General features: G+C 72.3%; 7 protein-coding genes across 7 annotated transcripts; 2 read left to right on the top strand and 5 right to left on the bottom strand.

Annotated features, from left to right (window-relative positions):
• AURANDRAFT_24092 (hypothetical protein) lies at positions 1 to 1,793 on the bottom strand (the record flags this gene model as incomplete). Its single annotated transcript, XM_009037410.1, has 6 exons — positions 1 to 457; positions 535 to 759; positions 814 to 961; positions 1,008 to 1,168; positions 1,222 to 1,446; positions 1,549 to 1,793. Coding segments are annotated over 6 exons (1,461 nt in total), but the record flags the coding sequence as incomplete, so codon positions are not given.
• Positions 1,794 to 3,229: 1,436 nt separating this feature from the next.
• On the bottom strand, positions 3,230 to 3,574 carry AURANDRAFT_24664 (hypothetical protein; the record flags this gene model as incomplete). The annotated part of the gene is made up of 1 exon (XM_009037409.1): positions 3,230 to 3,574. A coding segment is annotated over one exon (345 nt), but the record flags the coding sequence as incomplete, so codon positions are not given.
• A 2,382-nt stretch (positions 3,575 to 5,956) lies between these two features.
• On the top strand, positions 5,957 to 6,688 carry AURANDRAFT_24113 (hypothetical protein; the record flags this gene model as incomplete). The annotated part of the gene is made up of 1 exon (XM_009037475.1): positions 5,957 to 6,688. The coding sequence occupies one exon, from the start codon at positions 5,957 to 5,959 to the stop codon at positions 6,686 to 6,688; it is 732 nt and encodes a 243-aa protein (XP_009035723.1).
• A 7-nt stretch (positions 6,689 to 6,695) lies between these two features.
• On the bottom strand, positions 6,696 to 7,142 carry AURANDRAFT_7667 (hypothetical protein; the record flags this gene model as incomplete). The annotated part of the gene is made up of 1 exon (XM_009037149.1): positions 6,696 to 7,142. A coding segment is annotated over one exon (447 nt), but the record flags the coding sequence as incomplete, so codon positions are not given.
• Positions 7,143 to 12,671: 5,529 nt separating this feature from the next.
• AURANDRAFT_53310 (hypothetical protein) lies at positions 12,672 to 13,548 on the bottom strand (the record flags this gene model as incomplete). The annotated part of the gene is made up of 2 exons (XM_009037408.1): positions 12,672 to 13,115; positions 13,315 to 13,548. Coding segments are annotated over 2 exons (678 nt in total), but the record flags the coding sequence as incomplete, so codon positions are not given.
• A 3,040-nt stretch (positions 13,549 to 16,588) lies between these two features.
• Positions 16,589 to 23,425, bottom strand: AURANDRAFT_71386 (hypothetical protein; the record flags this gene model as incomplete). The annotated part of the gene is made up of 7 exons (XM_009037407.1): positions 16,589 to 18,164; positions 18,376 to 20,077; positions 20,178 to 20,472; positions 20,576 to 20,761; positions 21,297 to 22,071; positions 22,228 to 22,456; positions 22,672 to 23,425. 7 exons carry the CDS (start codon positions 23,418 to 23,420, stop codon positions 16,626 to 16,628), a joined length of 5,475 nt encoding a protein of 1,824 aa, XP_009035655.1.
• A 240-nt stretch (positions 23,426 to 23,665) lies between these two features.
• On the top strand, positions 23,666 to 24,550 carry AURANDRAFT_2438 (hypothetical protein; the record flags this gene model as incomplete). The annotated part of the gene is made up of 1 exon (XM_009037113.1): positions 23,666 to 24,550. A coding segment is annotated over one exon (885 nt), but the record flags the coding sequence as incomplete, so codon positions are not given.
• Between the last annotated feature and the right edge of the window lie 1,174 nt (positions 24,551 to 25,724).

The following is a 25,724-nucleotide window of genomic DNA, read 5'->3' as shown; positions in this document are numbered from 1 at the left end:
CTAGGGCGCGATGAGCTCGTAGGCGAAGTCGAACGTGTCCGGCTGGAGGAGGTGGGACGGCGAGCCGGACATGAGGCGCGTCGCGGTCTGGGCCGCGTTGATGGCCTCGGACTGCGTCGAGCCCGTCGCGTTGGAGAAGTCGAGCTGCTCGATGCCCTTCCAGCTGAAGGCGGGCTGGCCGTCGTCCGTGGGCCCGAGGACGACCCAGGCGCCGCGATTCTCGCGGAAGAGGGACGCGGAGCCGACCTTGGCGTCCTGGCACCCCGCCAGGGACGCCTTCGTCGGGTGCAGGTCGCCGCGCGCGCAGACCGCGGCCCAGGGGTCCGTCGCGAAGGGGTCGCCCCGGCCGTAGCCGTTCGCGCGCATGACCCGGCGCATGCCCGCGAGGCTCTTGGCTTTGGGGAAGTCCCGGCGCAGGATGTTCGCGCGCGGCGCGAGCTGGTACTCCGAGCCGCGCCTACCGAGCACGACGGTAACGATTTTTTCGTTGTTTTCCCACCCCAAATCTCTCGAAACTCGTCGCGGCCACAGGACGCCGAGCCGCGCTTCCGGCCGCGCCGCGCGTCGAGCGTCGGGTAGCCGCTCTTGTCGTAGATCTCCTCGAAGTAGGGCACGTTGTAGCTCGGGAAGTAGCCCCGCTCGAGCTCCGCCGTCGCGTCGCCGGAGACCATCGTGCCCGGGATCTGCTCGACGACGTAGAGGAGGCCGTCGGGGAGCGCGTTGCCGGGCTCGAAGAGCTTGAGGTCCAGGATCATGTACCTGCGCGCGCCGGTAAAACCGGCGGAGAGAGAACGACGACGCCGGCGCCCCCACTGGTTGTTGTAGGTGCCACTGTTCTCGCGGCCGACGATCGAGGCCCAGGCCGGGCCCGTGGCCGCGAGCGCGTTCGCCGCGCGCACGCGCTGCCACGACGGCAGGCTCTGGGGCCGCACGGCGCCGTAGAGCGACGCGTTGTAGATGCCTACGCGTCCGCGGGATCGCGCGAGCCGGCGCCGCTGAACACCCACCGTTCGTCGTCTGCAGGATCACGAGCGACGTCTCCTTGATCAGGTAGAAGTCGTCGAAGGAGCTCAGCGTGCCCGGGTAGGACGAGAAGGACTGCGACGCGCCGGGCACGCCCGGCAGCGAGTAGTGCTTGTAGATGCGGTTCATCATGGCGTAGTGGAACCTGGGAGGCGGCGCGTGACGCCGTCGCGAACGTTTCCCCGGCGAGCGACGCACCAGGTCGCGTGCGAGAAGAAGATGTCGCCGAGGTCGTCGGCGACGGTGATGAGCACCGTGCAGCGGCCCGAGTTCGCGAGCGCCTCCGAGTCGGCCTCGGCCCGCTCCTTCGGCGTCGCCGGCGTCCCCGACATGTCCTCGCGCTCGCCGGGGTGGAGCACCGCGGGCACGACGTCGATGAGCTCGCCGATGGAGTTGACGAGGCGCACGGCCATGCGCAGCGCGCTCTTGGCCGCGTCGTCGCCGGCGCCGCCGAACGCGCGGAGGTCCTCGGGGTGGAGCATCTCCGCGAAGGGCGCCCAGGACAGCTCGCCGCCCGGGCCGAACGCGCCCGACGCGTCCGCGCGCACCGCCGCGTCCACGCCGTCGACGACGCCCTCGAACTGGTCGCGCACGTCGCGCACGTGCCGCCAGAGCGGGTCCGACGCCGCGCGCTCAGCCACGGTCGCCGCCGTCCAGGCCTCCTGCTCCCGGAGGAACGCGGCGACGCGCGGCGGCACGCGGCCCTCGCACGCGATCTCGCAGCGCGCGTTGATGGCGTGCGCGACGATCTCGCGGTGCGTGAGGTAGCCTACGAACGACGTCGGGAACGACACGCGCGCGCGGGACCACCAGCCCGCGGACCCCCGGCCAAGCGCTGCGCGCTCGGTCCAAGGAGCAAGCCGCAGGCGGGTGGCGCGGGACGCCGCGCCGCGCCCTCGAGAAACCCGGCCGCGTAGAAGCCGTCGGCGCCGCCGGCCGCGGCCTCGACCTTCAATACGCCGAAGCCCGACGCGTGCGACGCGCCGGCGCTGTAGCCTCCGGAGGCCAGCAGCGCGTCGTCGTCCGCGTCCTCGAGCAGGACGACCTCGTAGCCATGGCTGCCGCGCACGACGCCGTGCGTGAGCCCCTGCGGCCCGCCTTCGCCGAGGAGCAGCGTCGGCTCGACGGCGGCCGGCCGGAACAGCGTCGAGGCGCAGACCAGGCCGAGGATGCAGCCGCCGAGCACGAAGAAGCGTGCAAGGTAGAGGCGGCGCGCGCGCGGGAGAGGCTCCATCGTCGCGGACGGCTCGCGGTTGATGGGGCTGCCGTCGTTGCGGGCTCAGAAGCAGAAAGGCACCTTGAAGGCACACTCGAAGTTACCTGGATCGCGCGCGATTTAAATTTACCACGCGATTGAACGCGCGATCGCACTCGTCTTCAAGTGAGCGGACGTTCTCGACTCGGCACCGCCCAGCATGCGAGAAGGAAGGGGGACTTAATTGAGACGCGCGAAGAGGACGGCGCGGCGCCGCGGCGCCTAGGCCGCGCCGCACCAGCCGTAGGCCGGGGCGCCGCGGGGCTCGCCGTCGATGACCTCGTCCATGCCCTCGTCGTCGGCGATGTCCGGGATGGCGTCGGTGCTGCCGCAGGCCATGATGCCGCCCGCGCGGCAGTCGAAGCTCGCGTTGATGTTCGTGAAGATGTCGGACATGGACGCGAGGACGTCCTCGCCGACGGACGACGAGCTCTCGCTCCGGCGGGGCCCGGCGGGCGCGTCGCGCTTGCGGGACCGGGGCACGTCGCCGGAGAAGAGCGCGCGGTCCGCGGCCGCGAAGCCGGAAGGCGAGAGCTCGTCGACGAGGAACCGCTTCGTGTCCTCGGAGAGCTCCTTCTCGAGGAAGCGGCCCTCCTCGCCCAGGGCGCCCGACGCGCCCCGGGGAATCTTGAGCGTGCGCAGGTTGCGCAGCATCGCGTTCTCCGTCTCGAGCTCGCAGACGCGGCGGTCCAGCGCGATGGCGCGCTTGACCCACGCGGACATGTCGGGCCCCACGGTCTCGGACGCGACGAGGTCCCGCGCCCGCGCGAGGTCCGCGGGCGAGAAGTCGCGCGTCGCCGGCGCCGAGTCGAGCCACGCGAGCACGTCGCCCTTGGCGCGGCGCCACGCCTCGGCCGTCGGCGGCGCCGCGCCCGGCGTGCCCCCGGGCGCGGGGAGCTCGGGCCCCGGCGCCGGGGGCTTGGCCTTCTTCCGCGGCGCCGCCGTCGTCTTCTGGCGCGTGATCTTCCACAGGACGTCGTAGCCGCCGCGCCGGAAGTGCGCGTGCGAGAACCGCGCGCGCTTCGACTTGCCCTCGTTGCTGAGCTTCGTGAACTGGTACATGTTCATCATGCGCGCGAAGGAGTTCCAGTTCTTGTGGCGGAAGTAGAGGGGGCAGATCTCCGCCGCGAAGCGCCCCGGGTCCGGCACCTCGATGGCCTCGCCGTCCTCGCTCCACTGGATGAGCGTGCCCGTGTTCACCATCTTAAAAAGCTGCTGGACGAAGGGCGCCACGGGCGCCTCGACGACGATGCTCCGGCTGTCCACGCTCGAGTCCTCGGAGTTGACCGACTCCATGGCGGGTGCGGCCGTCCACGCCCAGCCCTTCGGCAGCCCCAGTGCCCGGGAGTTGGCAACATATAGAAAATGGTTAAGTTATAAAAACCAGAGTCGCCGATCGGCTCGCGCCCGCCTCGCTGCGGCGAGGCTGCCCGCCGTCATTCGGTGGCAGGACTCACTCCTCGAGCGCACGCGGCGCCGCGGCGCGGCGATCGCGCATCACCGGTGCCCGCGCAGTCCTCGCCGTGTGTGGGGCCCGCTGTGGGACGCGCTCCGCATGGCTGAGGTGGACACCTTCACGTCGAACGGGGCAGCCCCTCGGTCGACGGTCGTTTCGTGTGGTTTATGTACGAATTCGCCCTTCCCGGGTGGAATTGAAATGCTATCTCCGGACGTCCGCTGCCCTTGATTGTGGGTTCGAATTTCCACGCGCGCGTGACGACGACGGCGGCGGCGGCGGCGGCGGCGGCGGCGGCGGCGGCGGCGGCGGCGGCGGCGGCGACGACGACGACGACGACCGACCAACCCAGCCCTACTGAAGGGAATTGACTGGGGATGGTGATATACGATCTCCGATGCTGCGAGAGGTCGATAGACATATGGGGTCGGGGGGATCAAACGCGCCCCATCCCAGCCCTCGAAGGACGGTTCGAGTCACCACGCGACCGGCAGCACTTCGCGTCTGCGCACGTGCGTCAGGCTCACACTAGCGGAGCTCGAAGCTACTGGGATCGTTGCATGATTCCGCATTATCGCGTGGTCGGGGGCTGATAAAGACGCTCGAACCATAGCTTCGTCTTAAACGGTTCTCGTTCCGTCCGCTAGTTAGTATGAGCGGCGGCGACGCAGCCCTTCGCGACCACCAAGGACACGGACCGCAGCCCGATGCAGTTCCAGCGGACCGCGCCGACGGCGGCGCTTGTCGGGAGGCGCACGACCGTGCCGAGGACCAGCATCCCGTCGACGCCGGCCCCGACCGCGCGATCATACGCTTCGCGATCCACGTCCGTCGCCGCGGCCCGCAGGACGGAGTCGACCGCGAGGGCCGGGGGCTGCATTGGCGCGGCGGGCCCCACGGGCGCCGCGGCGCCGCCCTCCATCAACTGCCGGCACGGGCTGCTCGACGCGTTCGAGCTCGGCCTTGCTCGAGCGCCGTCCGACCAATGAAATCGCTGGAAAGTCCGACTGGTTTTAATTTTTCAATAATATAACTATTTTCTATATGAAGTGCACCCAAATTTTAGCACCGGCAGGCTACCGGCGCGGGGCGAGCCGCTCGACACGTGAGCTCGAGGACGCGCGCTGGGCTAGCCGCGCGTACCCGTGCCCCCAACATACATGTCCCCCCTCTGGAGCTCCACATATGCGGCCATTCTTAGCTCCCCGCGCTTCGTCGCTCCCCGCGACACTGGGGACGACGCGCGGCCGCCGCCGCCGACGGGACCGCCGCGCGCGACGCGCCGCCGGCTCAGTAGCGGCGGTCGCGGGAGCGCGACCGGCCGCGGCGGTCGTCTCGGCGGTCGCGGCGGTCGTAGTCGTCGCGGCGGTCGCGGTCCCGGCGGTCGCGGTCGCGGTCCCGGCGGTCGTAGTCCCGGCGGTCGTCGCGGCCGCCGCCCCGGTCGTCGCGGCCGTAGCCGCCGCCGCCGCCCCGGTCGTCGCGGCCGTAGCCGCCGGCCCGGTCGCCGCCGTAGCCGCCGCCGCGGTCGCCGCCGTAGCCGCCGCCGCCGCCGCCGCCGCCGCGGTCGCCGTAGCCGCCGCGGCCGCCGCCGCCGCCGTAGCCCCCGCCGCCGCCGCCGTAGCCGCCGCCGCCGTAGGCCTTCGGGCCCGCCTGGGACGGGGGCACGTAGGTGCCCGCGGGGAGGCCCTGGTTCGGCTTCTTCTCCGCCATCTCGACCTTGAGCGTCGCGCCCTTGAGGTCCTGGCCGTCGAAGAAGGACGGCGCCGCGTGGGCCGCGTGCGAGTCCTCGTACTGCACGAGGCAGTCGTCGTTGCCGTAGAACTTGACGCGGTACGGCATCATGTCCGGGAAGACGCCGCGCCCCGTCGGCCGCTCGCGCGCGATGACGCCGATGCCGCCGAACATGTCGGAGACGTCGTCGGCCGTGCAGCCCCGCGGGAGGCCGCTCACGTAGACGCGCGAGTTCGTGCACTTGTCGCCGTTCATGCACGCGGGCCCGCACTTGAGGTCGACCTCCTGGCACACGCCGCCGCCCGGGGGCACCATCATCGCGTCGCGCCGGCGCGGTCGAAGCGCCGAGCCGCGCTGGAGACGGCGCGTCCGAAGCGGATCGACGGCCCCGAAGTCCGCGGCGTCGCGCTGCCCCAGGCGCGCGGCGTCCTCTCGCGAGGTGCTCGAGCAGCTCGGCGACTTCGCCACAAGCCTTGTCCACAGTGTGCACGATGGCCGCCGCGACGCCCGCGTGGCTGCCGCTCGAGAGCAACCCGGACGTGCTCAACCCGTTCCTGCGCAAGCTCGGCTGCCCGACGGACTGGAGCTTCTGCGACGTCTTCGGCATGGACCCCGAGCTCCTGATGATGGTGCCGCGGCCCTGCGTGGCGCTGTGCCTGCTCTTCCCCTGCGACAAGATCAGCACGCCGCGGCGCGCGGAGCTCCGCGCCAAGCGCGGCGCGCCGCTGGACTCGGAGGCGGGCCTCTTCTTCACGCAGCAGCTCGACGGCTGCGGCAACGCGTGCGGCACCATCGCGTGCATGCACGCGCTCGGCAACGCGGCCGCGGCGGGCGCGTTCGCGCTCGACGACGGGTCGCTCCTGGGCCGCTTCGTCGCCGAGACGGCGGGCTCGAGCGCGCCGGACCGCGGCGCGGCGCTCGTCGCGGCGTCCTACATGCACGAGGCGTCGAACGCGACGGCGTGCGCGGGCGCGACCGAGGGCGCGGGCACGGAGGACCACGGCAACCGCCACTTCATCTGCTTCGTCGAGCACGGCGGCCGCCTCTTCGAGCTCGACGGCCGCACGCTCGACGGCGCCGGACGCGCGTTCCCCGTGGACCACGGGCCGACGACGCCGGAGTCGCTCGTCGAGGACGCGGCGAAGGTCATCCGCGACGACTTCATGGCCCGCGACCCCGAGAGCCTCGACTTCAACGTCGTCGCGCTCTGCAAGGGCGACTAGGTTAGTTCAACGCGGCGGCGATGTCGGCCTCGATGGCCTCGGGCTTGACGTCGTAGGAGTAGCGCTTCGTCGGCGTGCCGTCGACGACGAGCCACTTCGTGAAGTTCCACATGACGTCCGTCGCCGCCTGCCCCTTGTTGTTCCACGGCGGCACGGGCGCGGCCTGGTCCTTGGTCGCCTCCTTCAGGAAGGCGAAGAGCGGGTGCGCGTCCGGGCCGTTGACGTCGCCCTTGGCGAAGAGGGGGAACGTGACGCCGAACTTGTCCGCGTAGAACGCCGCGATCTCCGCGGGCGAGCCCGGCTCCTGCTTGAACTGGTCGCAGGGGAAGGCCAGGACCTGGAGCCGGTCGCCGAACTTGGCCTGGAGCGCCTGAAAGCCACCGAGCTGCGGCGTCATGCCGCACTTGGACGCCGAGTTGAAGATCAAATGGGCCCTCGCCGCGTAGGTCGACAGCGTCACCGCGCCGCCGCCGCCGAGGGGCGCCACGGCGAAGTCGCTGTAGCTCGCGGCCGCGGCCGCCGGCGCCGCGGCGTAGTCGAAGGTCGCCACGTCCGCGATGATCTTGGTGACGTCGGCTTCGTGGAGCAGCACGTACCAGTCGTCCTCGAAGGCGTGGACCTTGGCCCCCGCGGTCGTCGCGCCGTCCCAGAGCGCCGCGTCGGCCTCGGACACCGTCGTCTTCTCGTGGTCCTTGCCCGGCTTCTTGCCGACGTACGCGAGCACGGGGCACGCGAGGAGCGGCGCGGCCGGCGGCGCGTAGGCCTCCTCGAGCGCGACGTCGGCCTTGACGACGGGCAGGTACATCTTCTTCATGGCCTCGCCGCCGTTGAGGATGAACTCCGTGCCCTTCTTCTCGCGCAGCAGCGCCTCGAACGCGTCGTCGCCGAGCGCGGCCATCTTCGTCGCGGACCGGCCCGGGAACGCCGGCCCCTCGCACGACACGGCGACGACGAGGCGCAGCGGCGCGGCTTTGAGGCGGCTCCCGACCTCGGCGGCGACGATGGCGCCGAAGGAGAAGCCGAGGAAGACGCAGGGCGGGCCGCCGGCGAGGGCGTCGTCGAGGGCCGCGGCGACGTCGTCGAAGAGCGGCGCGGGCTCCGCGCGGAGCTTCTCCTTCATGCGCGCGCCGCGGCCCGTCATCTGCACCTCGTAGCACTCGAAGCCGGCCAGGCCCTTGGGCCAGTCCTTGAAGTTGTGCGAACTCCCGTAGCCGCCGCGGTTGCCCGTCCAGTTGAAGAAGACGATCCGCTTCTCGGCCTTGTCCGGCGCGGCGAGTTTGCGGAGCCACGGCGTCGCGCCCGTCGGCCGCGCGCCGAGCTTGCACTCAAAGTCCATGAGCTTCTTCGACGCCCAGCCGCGGACGGGCGACGTCAGCCGCAGGCGCACCTTGCCGTCGACGGTCGCCTCCTCCTCGCAGGTGATGCGCAGCCCATTGTCGAGGGTCGTCACCTCCGGCGTGTCCAGGGCCGCGCCCTCGCGCACGAGCAGGCCCTTCTTCGCTTTCACCTTGTAGTAGCCGACCATGGTCGCGTCGGGGCAGCGTCGCCGGCTCAGTTTCGGGCTACCATTGAGTGGTCGAAGGGGACCGGAGGTGGCTTGCAGGTAAATCGAACTACAACATTGGCGCGCGGCTCGTGTGGCAATAGTCGACCGTCGCCGCCGTCGCGCCGACCCGCACGCACGCGCTCGCCACTTTCGCTGCGCGCGTCGCACACGCCGCGCACCGCTCGCGCGCGCGCGGAGAACGAGCCATGAGCCTCAAGGCGCTCGCGAGCAAGTACGGCCCGGCGGCGCTGGGCACCTACACGGTCGTCACGACGACCTTCTTCACGACGATCTACGCGACGCTGAGCGCGGGCTACGACGCGACGCCCCTCGTCCTCGGCGTCGTCGACAAGGCCGCGGCCGCGGGCGTCGACGTCAAGCCGTGGATGCGGTCCGTCGAGCTCCTCGACGACGACGACAACCCGTCGCCGAAGATGACGCGCGGCTCGACCTTCGTCTCCGCGCTCCTCATCGCCAAGCTCTTCGTGCCCATCAAGGTGCCCCTCACCGCGGCCCTGACGCCGACGGTCGCCAAGGCCGCGCAGCGCTACCTCCGGAGATGAGAAAAATTAAGTTACGCGTCGTGGCTCTTGGGCTTGAGGCAGCAGCGCCAGCAGAAGCTCAGGCAGAGGAGGCTCGGCGTCCAGGTCGCGGCGAGGACGACGAGCGCGCCCGCGCCGGGGAGCCGCGCGAGCCAGTCGGGGACGACGGCCGCGGCGAACGCCTCGCCGAGGGACCCGTCGAGGCTGATGGACACGGACGACGACGACCGGCCGTCGGGGCCCGTGCGCGTCACCTTGGAGTAGGTCGACCTCCCCCCCTGGCGCGCCGCCGTCGTGCGCTCGTCGACGCTGCCGTCCGGGTTGATCGTGACGTCGACGCGCTCGCCGTCGCGGCGCAGCGACCCCGTGACCGTCGCGCCGGGCTCCCAGGACCGCCAGAGCTCGTCGCCGAAGCTCTCGCGGAACATCTCGCGCGCGCGGAAGGGCGTCGTAGCGCCGCCGCGCCGCGCGGGCGCGCGGCCGCCGCCGGCGTCGTAGCGCCGCCGCGCCGCGGGATCGCCGACGTCCTCGAAGGCCTGCGCGACCTTGACGAACATGTCCGGGTCGCCGCCCTTGTCGGGGTGGTATCTCAGCGCGGCCTTGCGATACGCGGCCTTGATCTCCGCCGTCGAGGCGCCGCGCGGCACGCCGAGGATGGCGTAGGCGTCGTCGGCGTGCGCCGTCAGCGCCGCGCCAGCGACCAGCAGCAGGCGCAGCAGCATCGTCGCAGCCGACGTTCACCAGGTGCACGCAGCAGTCGCGCGCGATGCTGGCGCAGGCGACGAGAGCTTGTGCGCGCCGAGACAGCCGAGGCAGCCGAGGCAGAGCGGGCACCCAGTGGCCCCTCACAGCTGCTCGACTTCAAGTCTTGGTCAACAAGGATGCAACTTCGGCACATTGCGGAATCGATCCGGATGCGTAAGCAACGCAGCCGACGACCTTCGAGCACAAAAAGACGACACCCGACATCTTAGGTGCGATAGCGCAGCACGATGCCGCCGGCCGCGGTCGGCGCCTGCGGCGGCAGGTAGACGCGCGGCGCCTTGGAGACGACCGCGGCCTTCTTGCGCGCGACGAGGTACTTGCAGAACTCGGCGAGCTTCGCGGCGTCGGACGTGAGTTTCGCGTCGAAGGACGGGTAGCCCTCGACCTTGGCGAGGTCCTTGTCGTAGCCCTCGGGCGTCGACTCGAGGTCCGCGGGGCAGAGCGCGAGCGCCGCGTCGAACGTCGCGAGGAGCGACCGCTTCCCGTCGGGCCCGACGACGAAGAGCCGGTGCGCGCGCGTCGCCGCCGGCTGGAGCCGCGCGCGCTTCGGCTTCGGCGCGTCCGCGTCCGCGGCCGCCGCGGGCGCCGGCGCGGCCGCGAGCGGCTCCTCGCCGTCGCTGGCGTCGTCGCCGTCGTCGCCGCCGCCGAGCCAGGCGGGCCGCGGCGCGGGCGCCGCGGCGAGGGCCGGGTAGCGCGCCTTGAGCCACGCGACGTGCTTCGGCCGGAACAACGGCCGGTGCTCGGCGACGGCGTTGAACGCCGCGTTGACGGGCGCGCCGCGGAGCTCGACGAGCGCGACGACGGCGATGAGGCCCGGCGTGTTGCAGCCGTCGAGCGAGTAGACCGCAGCGACTGACGGTCTCTTCCAGGCCTCGGCGAGCGCGGCGACGGCCCGGTCGACCTCTTCCCGCGTCGGCGCGGCGTCGACGAGCCGGTCCGCGGGGCCGCGGCGCGCGCCGAGCTTCACGTGCGTCGCGTCCCAGTCGTCCCAGTCGCGCGCGTCGTGGAGGTAGCTGGACCGCAGCGTCGCGTCGACGACGAGCGCCAGCCGCCGCTTCTTCGCGAGGAGCCGCTCGACGACCATGTGCGGCGTGTGCACGCACGCCTCGCCGCCGTAGCGGTCCTCGTAGCGCTCGCCGAGCGGCGCCTTCATGAGCAGCAGCGCGCAGCCCTCGCCGACCTCGAGCGTCGCCATGCGCGGCGCGCGCGACCAGCGCTCCCAGTCGGCCTTGCTCCAGGCCGGCGCGCCGCCGCTCGCCGACGTCGCGGGCCGCGGCGGCGGCGGCGGCATGGCCGCGGCGCTCGCGCGGCGCGCGCGCTTCGTGGGCGCCGCCATTGCGGCTATTTGTGGCTAGTTCTGGCAGCGACGGCGGCGCGCGCGGCGACGGCGGAGGCGCGGTCTCGAGGCAGTCAAGTTGCCGCAGGCCCTCCCTAACACAGATACACACGCATGACGTTATCGCGGCGCGACGCGGACGGCGCGCCCCCCCGGGACGGTCTTCACGCCGTTCGTCGCGCCGTAGACCTTCGTGCACCGCGCGTCGTTGCCGTTGATCGGCGCGGTCTCCGCCGCGTCCTCGCCGGCGCCGAGGGCCGCGAGGTCCGCCCACGCCGCGACGGCCGCCGCGTAGGGCTCCAGCCCCTGGGCGTCGTAGGACTCCATGATGTCCTTCGCGCCCTCCATGCGGAAGAGGAAGAGGCCGAGTTCGTTGACGACGTAGACGTACGGGTCGACGGGCGAGATCGACGAGCACGACGAGCCGTCGCCGAGGTTCGGGTCGAGGCCGCTGAGGGCCAACGCGCAGTAGCCGCCGGCCTGGGGCTTGAACGACTCCGGGTCTTCGGCGAAGCGCGACCGCGTCAACCGGGACGAGAAGTAGAACGTCGCCCCGGTGGCGTCGTCGCGGTACCGCAGCGACCGCGCTCCCGCGGTGGGCGCGCCGTGGCTGAAGTAGGACATCACGTCCATGCCGGCTAAAGCGGGCTCCCCGCCCGTCGTCGCGCAGGCGTCGAAGACCTCGTCGAAGTTGCCGCAGGTCGTCGTCGTCGTCGACGCCAGCAGGACCGCCGGCGTCGGGGCGGCGCCGAGCGCGACGAAGCCGAGCGCGCCCGCCGCGCAGAGGAGGGCCCGCCGCCGCCAGGCGCCGCCCGGCGCGGGCTGCACGACGAGCTTCCCGGTGCCGTACGTCGCGTCCGGCGTGGCCGCGAACATCGTGTGACACACACCCCGCCGAAATTGAGAATGTTGAGGTACGAGTCGTCGTTGAAGACCGGTGCACTCGGAAGAACTTCCGGAGTCCGAGGCCTAGTCCGGTATGGACGTCCGAAGCTCCTACTGGAGTATGTCGAATTATGTACCGAAGAGAGGGCGGACGCCGCGTCAGGCGAAGAAGCCGCGGCGGATGGGCGCGACGGGCGACGACGCGGGCGACGCGTCGCGGGACGAGTCCACGGAGGCGGAGGAGCCGCGGCTGAGCTGGCCCGCGGCGCCGAAGCTCGCGGACCGCGTCAGGGGCCGCGTGCGGAGGCCGAACTCCGTGACGAGGTTGCCCTTGGCCGCGCCCTTCGCGCGGTGGTCGCGCGCGAGCTCCTTGGCGCGCGCCGCGAGGAGGCGGCCCGCGTCGTCGCCGCACGCGTAGGTCCGCGCGCTCGCGAGGGGCGGCCGCGGCGACCGCGGCGGCGGCCGCGGCGGCGCGAGGCTCCGCTCGATGAACTTGCGGCGCCACGAGTCCGCGCTCTGGAGCTTCGCGACGAAGGAGAGCATGGACGCCGTCACGTTCGTCGACCCGACGCCCGCCTTCGGCGGCGTCGGCGGGAGTTCGCCGTCGTCGTCGCTGAAGTTCGCGCCGTCGTCGTCGTCGGGGCAGCAGAGCGGCCCCCGGAGCAGCGTCGGCTCCGCGGCGCCGCGCGCGGGCAGCGAGAAGCTGATGATCGTGTTCTCCTCGACGAGCGCCCAGTGCTCGCCCGCGTCCCGGGGCGGCGGCGCGCGCGTCGCCGCGCGCGCGGCCTCGACGCCGTAGGCCGGCCGCGGCGCGTCGTCGGCGCCGGACACGAGCGCGGCCTTGAGCTCGTTCGAGCAGCGGAACGTGTAGTAGAGCGACGGCGGCGGGATCTCGGGCGCCTTGTCGCAGTAGCGCGTGATGACGACGGACGCGCCGTCCGCGAGGGCGAAGTTGCACGTCGAGAAGCCGTCGACGATGCGCTCGTCGTCGCCGAGCGCCTTGAGGATCGCGAGCGTCCGCAGCACCGCGAACTCGAGCTCCGCGACGGGGAAGCGGTCCGCGCGGTCGGGCCGCTCGAGCTGCGCCAGGAGCAGGGCGAAGCAGTACTCGGAGTCCGTCGAGCCGTCGACCCACGCGAGCAGCCCGTCCGGGAGCTTCTCGATGAGCCGCCGCTTCACGCGCGCGAAGCCCTCGATGTGGCCGTTGTGCTGGAAGAGGAGGCGCCCGTAGCGGAAGGGGTGCGTGTTCTCCTCGGAGACGACGGAGCCGGGCGTCGCGGCGCGCACGTGGGCGAAGCAGCACCGGCTGCTCACGACGCCCGCGAGCTCCCGCAAATTCCGGTTGCTCCACGCCTGTGTGGAATTCAACCAGTGAGCTGGGACGTCGGGGCCAAACTTTGAAATTCTCTAGCTCGGTCAAATCGAAGTCGATTCGGCTGATTTTTGGACGAATCGATTGCTCTCGTCGAGTTCTCGAAGCACGGCCGAAAGCCATGCGTCGAAACGGTCGCATACGCGCACATTGAAGTCGGGTTGAAGATTTGATTTCCACACAGCTCCACGCGGGCGTGATGCTCCGGAAGATCGCCGCCGACGCGCCGCTCTCGCGGAGGCCGTACCAGCCGAGGCCGAAGCCGTCGGCGTTCATGCGCATGTTGTTCTTGTCGCTGCAGTCGGGGTGGAACCCGCCGGAGAAGGACTGGCGCACGATGCTGTGGTGGCTGTTGAGCACGAGGTCCGCGAGCACGATGGGCTCGGCGCTGCAGTAGACGAGCCAGCGGCACATGGGAGATCACGTCGCACGAGCCCGACAAGCGGCCACCGGTGCGGCGTCCGACCCCGAAAAGTGAGCGTCCTAGTCGCTAGATCACTGTCCAACAGCAAGATCGTTGTCCATCTTCGGCAACCGCATCGGTGTGGTCGCAAAGTGCAACGTTCGTGACGTTGAACATTGCCTTCGGAGCGGGCCAGCGTTTCACTTCACCGCGCTTTCGCGCCCTTCGGCGCTCTGTGTCGTGGCAGCATGGCCGCGCGACGCCGTGACCGAGCTCCTGACTCGATCATCGCGCAGCGCGACGCGCCGATGCTCTCTCAGGCAAAATTGCCGGAGGAAAAAATCGAGCGGCTGCCCGAATCGGACCAAAGTTCGGAGAGGCAGCCCACGGCGCGCGAGCGGGCGGCCACGTGGATCGTCCGCGCCGTCGTCGCGCTCACGTGCCTCGCGCCCGTGGCGACCCCCGCCCTGGCCGACGCCGTCGTCGCCCGCGCCTGGGCCCGCGCGCTCCGCTGCCCGTTGGTCCACCACTGTCTCTTCGAGGCGGCGCTCGCGACGTGGGGCTTCTTCCAGGCCATCGCCTTCTACCAGTTCCTCGACAGCACGGAGGCCGCGCGGCGCTGGCGCTTCGACCGGTCGGCGCCCGTGCCCTACGCGAGTTCGTCCGACAGCCGGCGCGGCGGCCTCGAGGCGGGCCTCTACCTCGGCGGCATCGCGGTCTACCACGCGTTCAAGGCCAAGGCCCCGCCCGCGGCCGCGCCGCCGACGGCCGCGCGGCTCCTGGGCGAGCTCGCCGCGGGCATCTTCTGCTACGACTTGCTGTTCTACGGGATCCACCGCGCGTTCCACGCGCGTCGCGCGCCCGCGTGGCTCCGGCGGCTCCACGCGGAGCACCACCGGCGCGAGGACGGCGGCGCGCTGCGCGCGCGGGAGACGACGCACCACTCGCTCGTCGACGGGTTCCTCCAGGTGCTCTGCAACGTGCTCGTGCAGCGGCGGTCGCTGCCCCTGTTCTCGGGCGCGCCGAAGCACGACCTGTCGCGGTGCCTCCACAACGTCGTCGTGACCTACATGCTCGTGGAGATCCACAGCGGCTACGACGCGCCCTGGTGCATGCACAACGTCGCCCCCGGGATCTTCGGCGGCGCGAAGGCCCACGAGCACCACCACAAGCACGGGACGGCCTGCTTCCACGAGTTCCTGCGCTGGATCGACGTCCTACTAGGCTCCGCCCTCCCGCCTTAATCGCAGACGCCGTAGACCGACAGCTCCCAGACGGAGACGCCCCACCGCGCCGCGGGCCGGACGACGTCGAGCTTGATCTTCGTAAAGGCCGCCGACGACGGCACGGCGAGCGTGTGGACGATGTGCTGGTCCGCGGGCCGCGCCTCCGCGGCGTCGCGCCCGGCGGCGAGCTTCGCCCAGCCGCCGGACGGCGCGAGGCCCATCACGGCGTAGTCCTTGGCGTAGGCCTTCTCGTAGTCGACGACGACGCGGTCGATGACGCAGGTCGCCTCGAGGTCGACCTCCAAAAAGTGGGGCCCGGGGATGGCGAGGCCCTGCATGTTCTTCGCCGCCTGCCAGCGGTCCTTGAGCCAGTCGCCCTGCTTGCCGTTCGTGACGACGGACGGGTCCGCGAGGTTCCCCCGGACGTCCGAGATCGCCGGCTTGCCGCCGGAGATCAAGTGCGGCTCGCGCTTCGGCGGCGACGGCGGCGGCGGCGGCGGCGCGACCGGCCGCGGCGGCGCGACCGGCGCGACCGGCGGCGGAGGCGCGACCGGCGCGACCGGCGCGACCGGCGGAACCGCGACGGCGATCTCCGGCAGCGCCGGCGGCGCGATGGCGATCGCTGGGAGTACCTCCGCCGCGGCTCCTCGCAGCGCCGGCGCCGCTTTGAGCACGGTCGTCGCTGCGGCTGGAGGCGCAAAATGCGGCGTGCTGGTAAAAACAATCTCCCGCAGCAGCAATGCGCACGCCGTCAACGCGATCGCGATGAACACATCCTTGACGCCACATTGCTCGGATGGTGGTGCACCGGCCGCAACCGCTGCTTCGCCCTCGCACGGAGACCGCGTGCCGCGAGAGCGCATTGCCTTGACGCGTCTCTAAACGTAGGGGGCCCGGGAGGCCGCGGGGGGACGGGAGGCTCAGAGAGAGCGCATTGCCTCTCCCAGCCAGCACCTGGAGGTGATGGTGCAGCAACCACGAAGTGTGAGAGCTCGCTGGGAATGGGGCAGCACCATCGGTAGCTTTGCTCGCTCGCGCGTGCCCGCAACATGTATCGCAGCGGCTCCGAGCTCGCGCGGCTCATCCTGGGCAACAAACTGGGGTCCGCCGAGGACCCCCTGCGGTCCGACGACCCGCTGCTGCTCAGCGGCGCGAGCGACGGCGCGGACACGGTGTTCGGCGCGGCGGCGCTGGCGGCCGGCCACCGCGCCGCGCACCTGCTCGGCCCGACGAACGAGCCGAGCGTGCGCGCCGTCGAGGACTTCGCCGTCTACCGCGTCGACGAAGGAGCGCTCGACGACCCGCGGGTGGTCTGCGCGCTCGACTCCGCGGCCGCGGCGCGCCGCGAGGCGCCGGAGGCCTGGGCGGCGTCGAAGCGCAACTACCTCCAGGTGTGCCGCGCGGGCGCCGTCTACGCCGTGGGCTACCGCCAGCCGGGGGACGTCCCGGCGCTCGACGTCGGCGGCGGCGCGGGCTTCGCGGCGCAGTTCTACGTGGATCGCTTCCTGGACGGCGACGGATGCCGGCTGTTCTTCTTCGACGACTCGCCGACCGACGGCTGGGCGGGCTGCAAGGTCGTGCCGGCGACGCACGGGCGCTGGAACGCGTGGGACGTCGACCGCGAGGCGTGGACGCCGCTCGCGCGGCCGCCGCCGCGGCCGAGCGGGGTCTACGCGGGCATCGGCGCCACGCGGCTGAGCCGCGACGGCGAGGCGGCCATCGAGGCCCTTTTTAACACGGGCTAGTGCTGGCGGCTCGCGCGGGGACCGCCGGCGGGGGGCCGCGCGTAGAGCCGGCGGCTGCCTCGAGCGGCGCGTCTCTCACTATCGAGGCACTTTTTAACACGGGGTAGTGCTTCTCTCTCACAGCGCGAGCGAGTCGTCCGAGTTCGGCTCGCGCGGCCGCGTCGGGCTGAGGTGCTGGAGCGCGCGGCGCGCGTTGGCGGAGAGGAGCTCCTCGGACGACCGGCGGCGCTGCGCGCCGCGGCGGCGCGTCGGCGACCGGCTCCCGAAGGAGAGGCGGCCGAGGAAGTCCGCGCGGTCGTTCTCGTCCTCGGCCGCGAGCCGCGCCTCGAGCGCCGCCGCGTGCGCGTCCTCCGTCGCGTCGCTCTCGCGCTCCTCGCGGCGCCGGTCGCGCGGCGACGGCGGCGACGGCGGCGCCTCGTCGTCGCCGCCGGGCCCCTCGGCGAGGCACCGCGCGTCGAGCGCGAAGCGCCGCACGTAGACGTCGTTCGCGCGGAACTCGTAGGTCTCGAGGCCCTGCATGCGGACCTTGAGGCGGCCGTTCGCCGCGAAGAGGCCGTCGCGGGACGTGTCCGCGCGGCGCCGCGCGAGCTCCTCGGCGTAGGCCGCGAGGACGTGGGGCTTGAGCACGCCCGCGCGGATCCGGCGCTCCATGACGTCCGCGGGCACGGCCTCGACGTAGGGCGGCAGGTCCTTGACGTCGGCCGCGGGTTCCCGGAGGCACGCCGCGAGCCGCGCGCAGCCGCAGCGCGCCTGGAGCGCGTCCGCGAAGGCGTCGTTGGCCGCGCGCGCGAGGGCCGCGAGCTTCTGGACCGCGCGCTGCGCGCCCAAAAGCCCGCAGAGCGCGAGGACGAAGAACTGGGGCATGGCGTTCCAGTGGTCCGCGCGGTCCGCAAGCGACGTCTCGCGGCTCGTCGACGCAAAGGCCAGGTCCGCGACCTGCGGCGGCCGGGGATCGTACCACGTGCGCATGAGCGTGCCGTCGGCGTCGTCCTGGTCGAAGATCTCCGGGTTCGTGAGCATCCACGCGGCGACCAGGCAGTGCGCGGCGACGGCCAGCGGCGCGAGCGAGCTCGCGAAGATCGCGAGGCGCGCGCCGACGGGCGGCGGCGCCGACAGGAACTTGGTGAAGAGCACCTTGTCGACGGCGTAGAAGCCCGCGAACGTCGCGCAGGCGACGGCCCAGAGCAGCGGGATGCCGCCGGAGTAGAGCAGGCACACGAACAGGACCTTGAGCTGGAAGGCGTAGCGCGCCGGGAACGTCATGCGCGGCGGCGCGAGCGTCGCGACGAGCTCGTCCTGCGTGAGCGCGCGCGTCACCGACGCGTCGCAGGACCAGCCCCGGTCCCGGCAGACCTCGAGCTTGTGCATGACGACGACGGCGACGGCGTAGCCGAGCTCGCCCGCGACGCCGAGGATGATCGCGGACACGAGGGCCGCGCCGACGGACGCGTACCACGGCGCCGTGAAGTCGTAGTAGGCGCCGCCGAGGAGGCCGTAGGTGTCCGTCGCGCGGACGCGTAGGTCTCCGTCGAGGCCGTAGGCGTCGAAGCGCGGCGCGACGGCGTCGACGTTGCCGTTGAGGAGCAGCACGAGCAGGCCCGTGTTGATCGTCGACGACACGAAGATCTTGAGCGTCGTCGAGAAGTCGGCGTTGACCTGTGTGGAAATCAACCACTGGTTTGGGACGTCCCGACCAAACTTTGAAATTCTCTAGCTCGGTCAAATCGAAGTCGATTCGGCTGATTTTTGGACGGATCGATTGCTCTTGTCGAGTTCTCGAAGCATAGCCGAAGAGTCTGGTCCAAACCGTTCGATTACGCGCACATTGAAGTCGGTTTGAAGATTTGATTTCCACACAGGCGTCGACCGTCGACGGGTGGCGCTCGAACGTCGTCGTCCACTTGGCCAGGACCTTGAGCGAGACCTCGACGGCGACGACGAAGGCGACGGCGATCGCGCGGACGACGCGCAGGAGCCAGACGTCCCGGTAGTAGCCGCGGCACCACGTCCCGAGCGCGCCGCGCGTCTCCGGGTCGCGGAAGCGGTAGCGCGTCGCCGCGCGCGGCGACGCGTCCGCCGCGACGGCGTCGCAGAAGCAGCCGAGCTTGCCCGTCTCGCCCGCGGGGAGGCCGTAGTCCTCGAAGCGCTCGTCCTTGACGACGTCGGCCATGGTCAGCGTCCCCGAGCCCGCGGGCGAGAACGCGAACGCCGCGTCGCCGTCGGAGACGACGCGCGGAAACACGCCGCAGTCGCGCGCCGGGTGCTGCGCGACCATGCCCTGCTCGAACTTGCGGGCCCAGAAGACGACGCCCGACGTCGCGAGCAGGAGGAGCAGCACGGCGAGCGCGCTGAGCGCGCGCCGCCAGACCTGGGCGCCGAGCGGCAGCCCGAGATTCTCCCAGCGGAGCTTCCGGGGCTCGCGCGCGCGGCTCAGGCGCACGGCCTTGCCCTGGAGCTTCAGGCGCCGCGGCTGCAAGAAGCCCGGCCAGCGGCGCAGGGACGGCGGGTACGCGTGGAGGCAGCGCTGGAAGCCCTCCTCCGTCTCGAAGGTCACGAAGGCGACGGCCGCGCGCGCCGCGCCCTTGCTGCCCTCGTCGAGGAGGTCCTGCACGGCCGCGGACGCTTTCGCGAACGCATCGCGGAGCGCCGCGGGCTCGTCCTCTTGCTCCGTCGGTCGCTTCAACGCTTCCCGGACGTCCGCGGCCGCGCGGGACCGGTCGAGGGCCCGCGCGGCCGCGGCGCGCGCGTCGAGCGCGCGGACGAGCGTCCGGTCGCTCACGATGGCGAAGCAGACGTCGGCGACGCGCACGGGCCCCGGCTCGATGACCGGCGCCTGGGCGCCGAGCACGCGCTCGAAGTGGTCGCCGACCAACGCCGCCGCGGCCTCGAGCGACGCGTAGTCCGTCGGCAGCGAGCCGCCGTCGACGGCCACCGTATAATCCGCGGGCGTGCAGACGTAGGTGCCGTAGGTCCGCTCCGCGCGCTCCTGCGTCCGCAGCAGGAACCGCGACGCGACGAGCACGAGCAACGCGCAGAACGCGTCGAGGAGCGAGCAGCGGAACCCGAAGGTGTCGAGCCGGGTAGTGCCCGCGGCCGACGTCCGGAGCTCCGCGCGGCCGCAGTAGGCGACGGCGAGGAGGCGCCGCGTTTCCGCGCAGCCCGAGAAGTCGCCGACGCCGAGCGACGCCGCGCAGCCCCCCGCGCCGGCGCGAAAGTCCTCGGACCCGCAGGACGCGTAGCGGCCCCGGTCCTCCCAACTGTACATCCGGTCGCCGTCGGCCGCGAGCGCGCACGCGCGCCGGCCCAGGCAGACGCCCTGCGCGACGATTTGCGCCGACGTCGACGCGCAGGACGCGGGCCCCGGCCCCGGGTCGACGCCGTCGAAGTCCGCGCGGCCGCGCGTCGCGGAGAAGGCGCAGCACGCGTCGCCGAGCGCCGTCGTCCCCTTGACGCAGGCGTCGCCGCCCTCGCACTCCATGGCGCGGGTCATGTCGCCGGGGCACTCGCCGCGCGAGTCCACGGTCTGCGCGTCCGGGCACGCGCAGTCGCCCGCCGGCGCGCCGTAGTACCTGCGGCGAGCGCTGGAGACGCGAGCGGCCGCGACGCGCGACCGGACTCGAACGCGAAGATCGCGCGGAGAGCGAGCCCGAGAGACGTCGACGTTCGGACGCCGCGCCGCGCGCGAAGACCTCCTGGATCTCGTAGTGCGCCGGGCAGCTGAGCTCGACGGTCTCGCCGTCCTCCGCGCTGCCGCAGACGGTCGCGTACTGGCCGAGCGAGCCCACGGAGAGCGCGAAGAACGCCGCCGAGGGCCCGCGCGCCTCGACGGACGCGTCGCGCCGCGCCGCCGTCAGCTCGCTGTTGCGCCAGTAGCCCAGGAGGGGCGCGAGCGAGAGCACGGAGACGGCGAAGAAGACGAGCAGCCAGACCTTCATGCTCTTAAAATAAAGGTCGATGCCGAGGCCTACCAAGCGCGACGGGGTCGGATTCACATCTTCAGGCGAAATTCACGCGAAAAAACACTCCTGTCGCTCGACGCTGGCCGAGGCCATAGCGCACGAGCGGACGCGTCTCGCGGCGGCGGCCGAGCCACGACGCGCCGTGGAAGCCAAAGTCGGCGAAGACGCCGTAGGGCGTTTTCGACCCGTCCTTGGCGACGACGCCCGGCCGGTCGCGGAGCACGGCCTCCCGCGCGAGGCGGTAGCTCAGGAACTTGTAGCCGCGCAAGCCGCAGTCGGGCTCGAAGCAGTCATCTTTCATGCCGTCGGGGCTCGTCATCGGGGCGGGCGCGAGGCAGGGCGATGGGCACATCTGACGAAGGTAGGGGGTCGCGATGCCCGGCGGATGTGGCACGGCCTCGCTCTTGCAAATGGCGGTCGGTCGCCTGCGAGCGGACGGTCGGCGATGAGACGCGGGCGTCGCTCTCGGACGCGCGGCGGGAGCGACGCGCTCGCGCCCGGACGCCCGACCGAACGTCGAAACCTCTCGAGCTCCGTCACATCGAACCGATGTTTCGATGGTCGTGTGCGCTCGGCGAGTGCGCGACGAAGCGCGCACGCACTCGATTGCTCTCACGTGAAGTCGTACGTCTGCGTGTTCGATTCTTGCGCCGCCGCGCGCGGCGTCGGCGCTGGGTTGTCGTCGGGTCCCGCCTCCGCGCCCGAAGGTCGTTGGCTCACTTCTGAAAACTTTGCGGGAAGTGAGGACAGGTCGAAAAATTACAGGGTTGCTGCGCGCGTCTAGGCGCGTATTACGCCCTCACCCCTCGACGTCCAGGAGCACGCGCACCTGCTGGGGGCGTGGCGAGCGCGGCCGCCGCGCGCCGCGCGAAGCGCGCCGCGTACGCGTCGACGACGTCGCCCCGCGGCAGCGCCTCGAGCTCGGCCGCGCAGAAGCCGAAGGCGTCGACGGCCCAGGCGGCGGCGTCCACCGCCGACCCCGGCGCGCCGCCGCGCGGCTCGGCGCCGACGGCGTCCGCCGCCGCGCCGGTCGCCGGCCCCGCGAACTCGCGGAGCGGCGCGGCGTCCAGCGCCGCGTCGACGGACTGCAGCACCGGGTCGAGGACGAGCGCGAGGAGCGTGCCCGCGGAGTCGCCGTCGTCGCCGCCGTCGGGCCGCGCCGCGTCCGCGCGGAGGACGGCGCCCGCGGCGCGCAGCGCGGCCGCCGCGGGCGCCGCCGCGTCGCCGCGCGGCCCGAAGCGCCGGACGTCGGACGCGCGGACCTCGTCGCCGAGCGCCTTCGCCCCCGCTTCGGCCGCCGTTCGCGCCTCGTCGGCGACGGCGGCGACGGCCGCCGGCAGCGCGTCGCCGCCGAGCCGCCCGCGGAACGTGGCCGCGTAGAACGCCAGCAGCCGCGCGACGCCGTGGACGCGCGCGACGTCGCCGCCGAGCGCGGCGACCGCGGACCGGAGCCGCGCGGCGAGCGGCTCGCCCAGGCCCTCGACGACGGCCGCTAGAAGCGCCGCCTCGCCGTCGCCGCCGGCGGCGTCGGAGAAGAAGAGGCCCCGGAGCACCTCGCCCTCGGACGCCAGGGCCTGGTGCGTCCACGCGAGCACGTCCGCCGCCTGCGTGGGAATCGAAACGTCGACCCGACGTCACCGCGAGCGTCGGCGAACGGGGTGGACCGGACTCTTCGGCGAACGGGGTGGACCGGACTCTTCGGCGCTCCGTCGAGCACTCGACGAGAGCGATCGATCCGTCCAAACATCGGCCGAATCGACTCCGATGCGACCGAGCTCGAGCGTTCCGAACCGGCGGTCGGTGTCCGCGCGGTCCGCCGCGTAGCGCTCCGGGTCGCCGCCGGGCGACGCGGCGCCGAGCGCGTCGCGGAGCCGCGCCTTGCAGAGCTCGCGCCGCGCGGGCGCGCAGGCGTCGCGGCACCGCGCGTCGAGGGCCGGCGATCGCCGGAGCGCCTCGAGCGCGCGCCGCGGAGCGCTCCGCGGGTCTTGCCTGGGCAGCAAAAGGGTGCGAAATTCCCAACTTCAAAGGCTCCTATCTCGGTCGTTTTCCGCTCGTTTCGGCTGATTTTTGGACGAGCGATCATCTCTCGGAGCGCTCTCGAAGCGTGGGTGCTGTTTCCGGAACGCGCGCGCGCGGAACACTCACGTTGAAGCGACGTTGAATCACCCTTTTCCTGCCCCGGGTCCTGCGCGACCGCCTCGCACGCCGCGGCCGCGGCGGCCGCGTCCGCGGCCGTCGTGGCGTCGCCGCCGAGCGCGCGGAGCGCGAAGGCCAGCAGGCGCTCGTGCGCCCCGTCCGTCGCCTCCCGGAGCAGGTCCCGGAGCTCCGCGCCGACGCCGTCCGACGGCCGCACGGTTTCGCCGCAGCCGACGGCGTCCGCGAAGCACCGCGAGCCGTCCGCGAGCGCGCGGTCGAGGTCCGCGAGCGCGCCGGCCGCGCGCGCCAGCGCGGCGAAGAAGTCGTCGGCGTCCTCGGCCCGCGCGAAGTCGCCGGCCGCGAGCGCGTCGCGCTCGCGCTCGCCGAGCTGGAACCGCGCGAGGAACGCGACCGTCGCCTCGCGCTTCGCGGCGAGCGCGTCGCGCTCCGCGACGAGGGCGTCGTGCGCCGCGACGACGCGCCGGTTCTCGGCCTCGCGGTCCCGCAGCTCCCTCGCCGTCGCCGCGACGTGCGCCTCGAGCTCCGCGGCCATGGCCTCGCTCCCGGCGAGCGCGTCGCGCAGGGGACGGTAGTGCGCCACGAAGGCCTCGGCCTGCTCCACCGTGCGCCGCTCGAGGTCGCTCCGCAGGTTCCGCCGGTTCTCCGCCGTGTTGCCCTGCCAGAACTCGCTCACGACCTCGAGCGCGTCGTGCAGCTCCGGCGCGTCGAGGTCGAGCTCGAGCGTCTCCTTGACCTTGCGCCGGAGCAGGTCCGCCGCGGGGCCCGTCGGCCCGTCGTCGACGTCGGGCTCGAGCATTGTCTCCTCGCGAGCAGCCAAGCAGATCGTGCCGTGCCAAGCAGATCGTGCCGTGCAACATCCTGGGTCTTGACGCTTGGGAGGCTCGTGGCATGGTTCACGCCCTTGGTCCGAACTCAATGCTCCTTCTCCTGGCCACCGCCGCCGTCACCAGCGCCAAGGAGACCATCTCCGTCGCCAGCTACGGCGCCCGCGCCGCCGTCACCACCGCCACGAAACCCGAGACCAGCTACGGCGCCCGCGCCGCCGTCACTACCGCCAAAGAGACCATCTCCGTCGCCAGCTACGGCGCCCGCTGCGACGGTGCGACGGAGGACACGGCGGCCTTCGAGGCGGCGCTCGCCCACGCCGGAGCCCACGCGCACACGACGATCCTGGTCCCGCCCGGCGCGCGCTGCCTCATCGCGCCGATCAATCTGACGTCGCACACGACGCTGCGCATCGCCGCGAACGCGACCGTCGCCGGCGTCGCGGACGCGGCCCGGTGGCCGCTGATTCCCGGCGCGCCGTCCTACGGCCAGGGCCGCGACCACCCGGGCCCGCGCTACACGTCCCTCGTCCACGGCGAGCACGTCGAGGACGTCACGATCCAGGGCGAGGGGCCCACGAGCGTCCTCGACGGCAACGGCCAGTATTGGTGGGACCAGGTCCACTCGATGACGGTCACGCGCGGGCACCTCATCGAGTTCATGTACTCGAAGGACATCCGCATCTACGACCTGTCCATGCGCGACTCGCCCTTCTGGAACAACCACTTTTACGACAGCGAGCGCGTCCACGTGCGGAACGTCCACATCTCCGCCAAGGACAACTCTCCCAACACCGACGGCTGGGACCCCGACAGCGCGCGCGACGTGCTCGTCGAACACAGCACGTACGTCGGCGGCGACGACTGCGTCGCCATCAAGTCCGGCTGGGACTGCTTCGGCGTCGCCTACGGGAAGCCGTCGAGGAACATCACGATCCGCGACGTCAACTGCACGGGCTCCAAGGCGGGCATCGCGATCGGCTCGGAGATGTCCGGCGGCGTCGAGGACGTGCTCGTGCAGCGCGTCAACATCCTGGGCAAGGCCAACGGCATCGCGCACGTCAAGACGGGCCCGACGCGAGGCGGCTACGTGCGCAACGTGCGCTTCGAGGACATGACCGCCGACGGCGCGGCCTTGGAGGACGCGATCCTCGTCGACGGCCACTACAAGTCGCCGAACCCGTCGTGCCCGGCCTCCTGGAACGCGACGCTGCCGGCGACGGCGAACGTGTCCTTCGTGCGCATCGACGCGCGCGACGCGGCCTGCTCCCAGCACGCCGTGCGCCTCACGGGCCAGGACGGCGCGCCCATCGCCGGCGTCTACCTCGAGGACGTACACGTCGGCACGGGCGACTGGGAGTGCGCCGCCGTCTCCGGCGCGGCGAAGATCGGGACGGTCCAACCCTGGCCGCCCTGCGGCGCCATCGCGCCCGTCTCGTAAACCGGTTTTTTTACGGCGGCGCGCCCTCGACGACGTACGCCGCGACGCTCGCGCGGCCGCGGAACGTCGCGTGGCGGTAGTTGCCCGGATACGGCCGCCAGTCCGAGGCCGTCGTCGCGTCGTCGACGACCGCGCAGGACGAGATGTGGTCGAGGAGCGGGAAGCGGCCCGGGTCGTCGCGCGTCCAGCCCTCGGCGCGCAGGTGGCCCTGCGACGGCCCGCTCTCGCCGTAGCCCGTGTAGATGCGCGCGAGCGTGTCGAACGACGCGGCGCCGACGAGCTCCCCGAAGGGCGTCTCCCAGGGCTGGCCGCCCGCGAGGCAGCAGTCGTCGTGGTTCCCGACGATGAGCTGCTGCGCGCGCGAGTCCTTGCCCGCGCCCGCGTAGGCCACGTAGCCCGTCTTGAAGCGCTGGTTGCCGAAGGCGTCCGCGCGGTAGTCGGGCCCGTGCGGGAGCCACGGCGGGTCGTCCGGGAACGGCCGCCACCGGTTCCGCGACGCGTTCGCGCTGAGGCCGAACTGGCACAGAAAGTTCGCGAGGCAGCGCATCATGGGCACGCCGTCGTCGAAGTGGCCCGACCGGACCATGTCCACGAAGCGCGTCGCGCCGCGCGGCGCCCACCGCGGCCGCACGGCGACGGACAGCGGGCCCTTGGTCGTCGCGCAGCAGACCAGGGCCGTCGGCCCGGCGGGCGGCGGCACGATGTGGCGCCGCGGCGCCGCGGGCGGCACGACGGCGACCGACGGCACGCAGCCCGGGTGCGGCATCGCGACTCCGGGCGCCGCGGCGGCTCGAGGCGTCGCGGCGACGACGGGCGGCGGCGCGGCGACGACCGG

This window comes from Aureococcus anophagefferens, assembly GCF_000186865.1.
Source record: "Aureococcus anophagefferens unplaced genomic scaffold AURANscaffold_6, whole genome shotgun sequence".
In the NCBI taxonomy this organism is placed as follows: Eukaryota; class Pelagophyceae; order Pelagomonadales; family Pelagomonadaceae; genus Aureococcus; species Aureococcus anophagefferens.
This window is presented reverse-complemented; position numbering and strand designations above follow the sequence as displayed.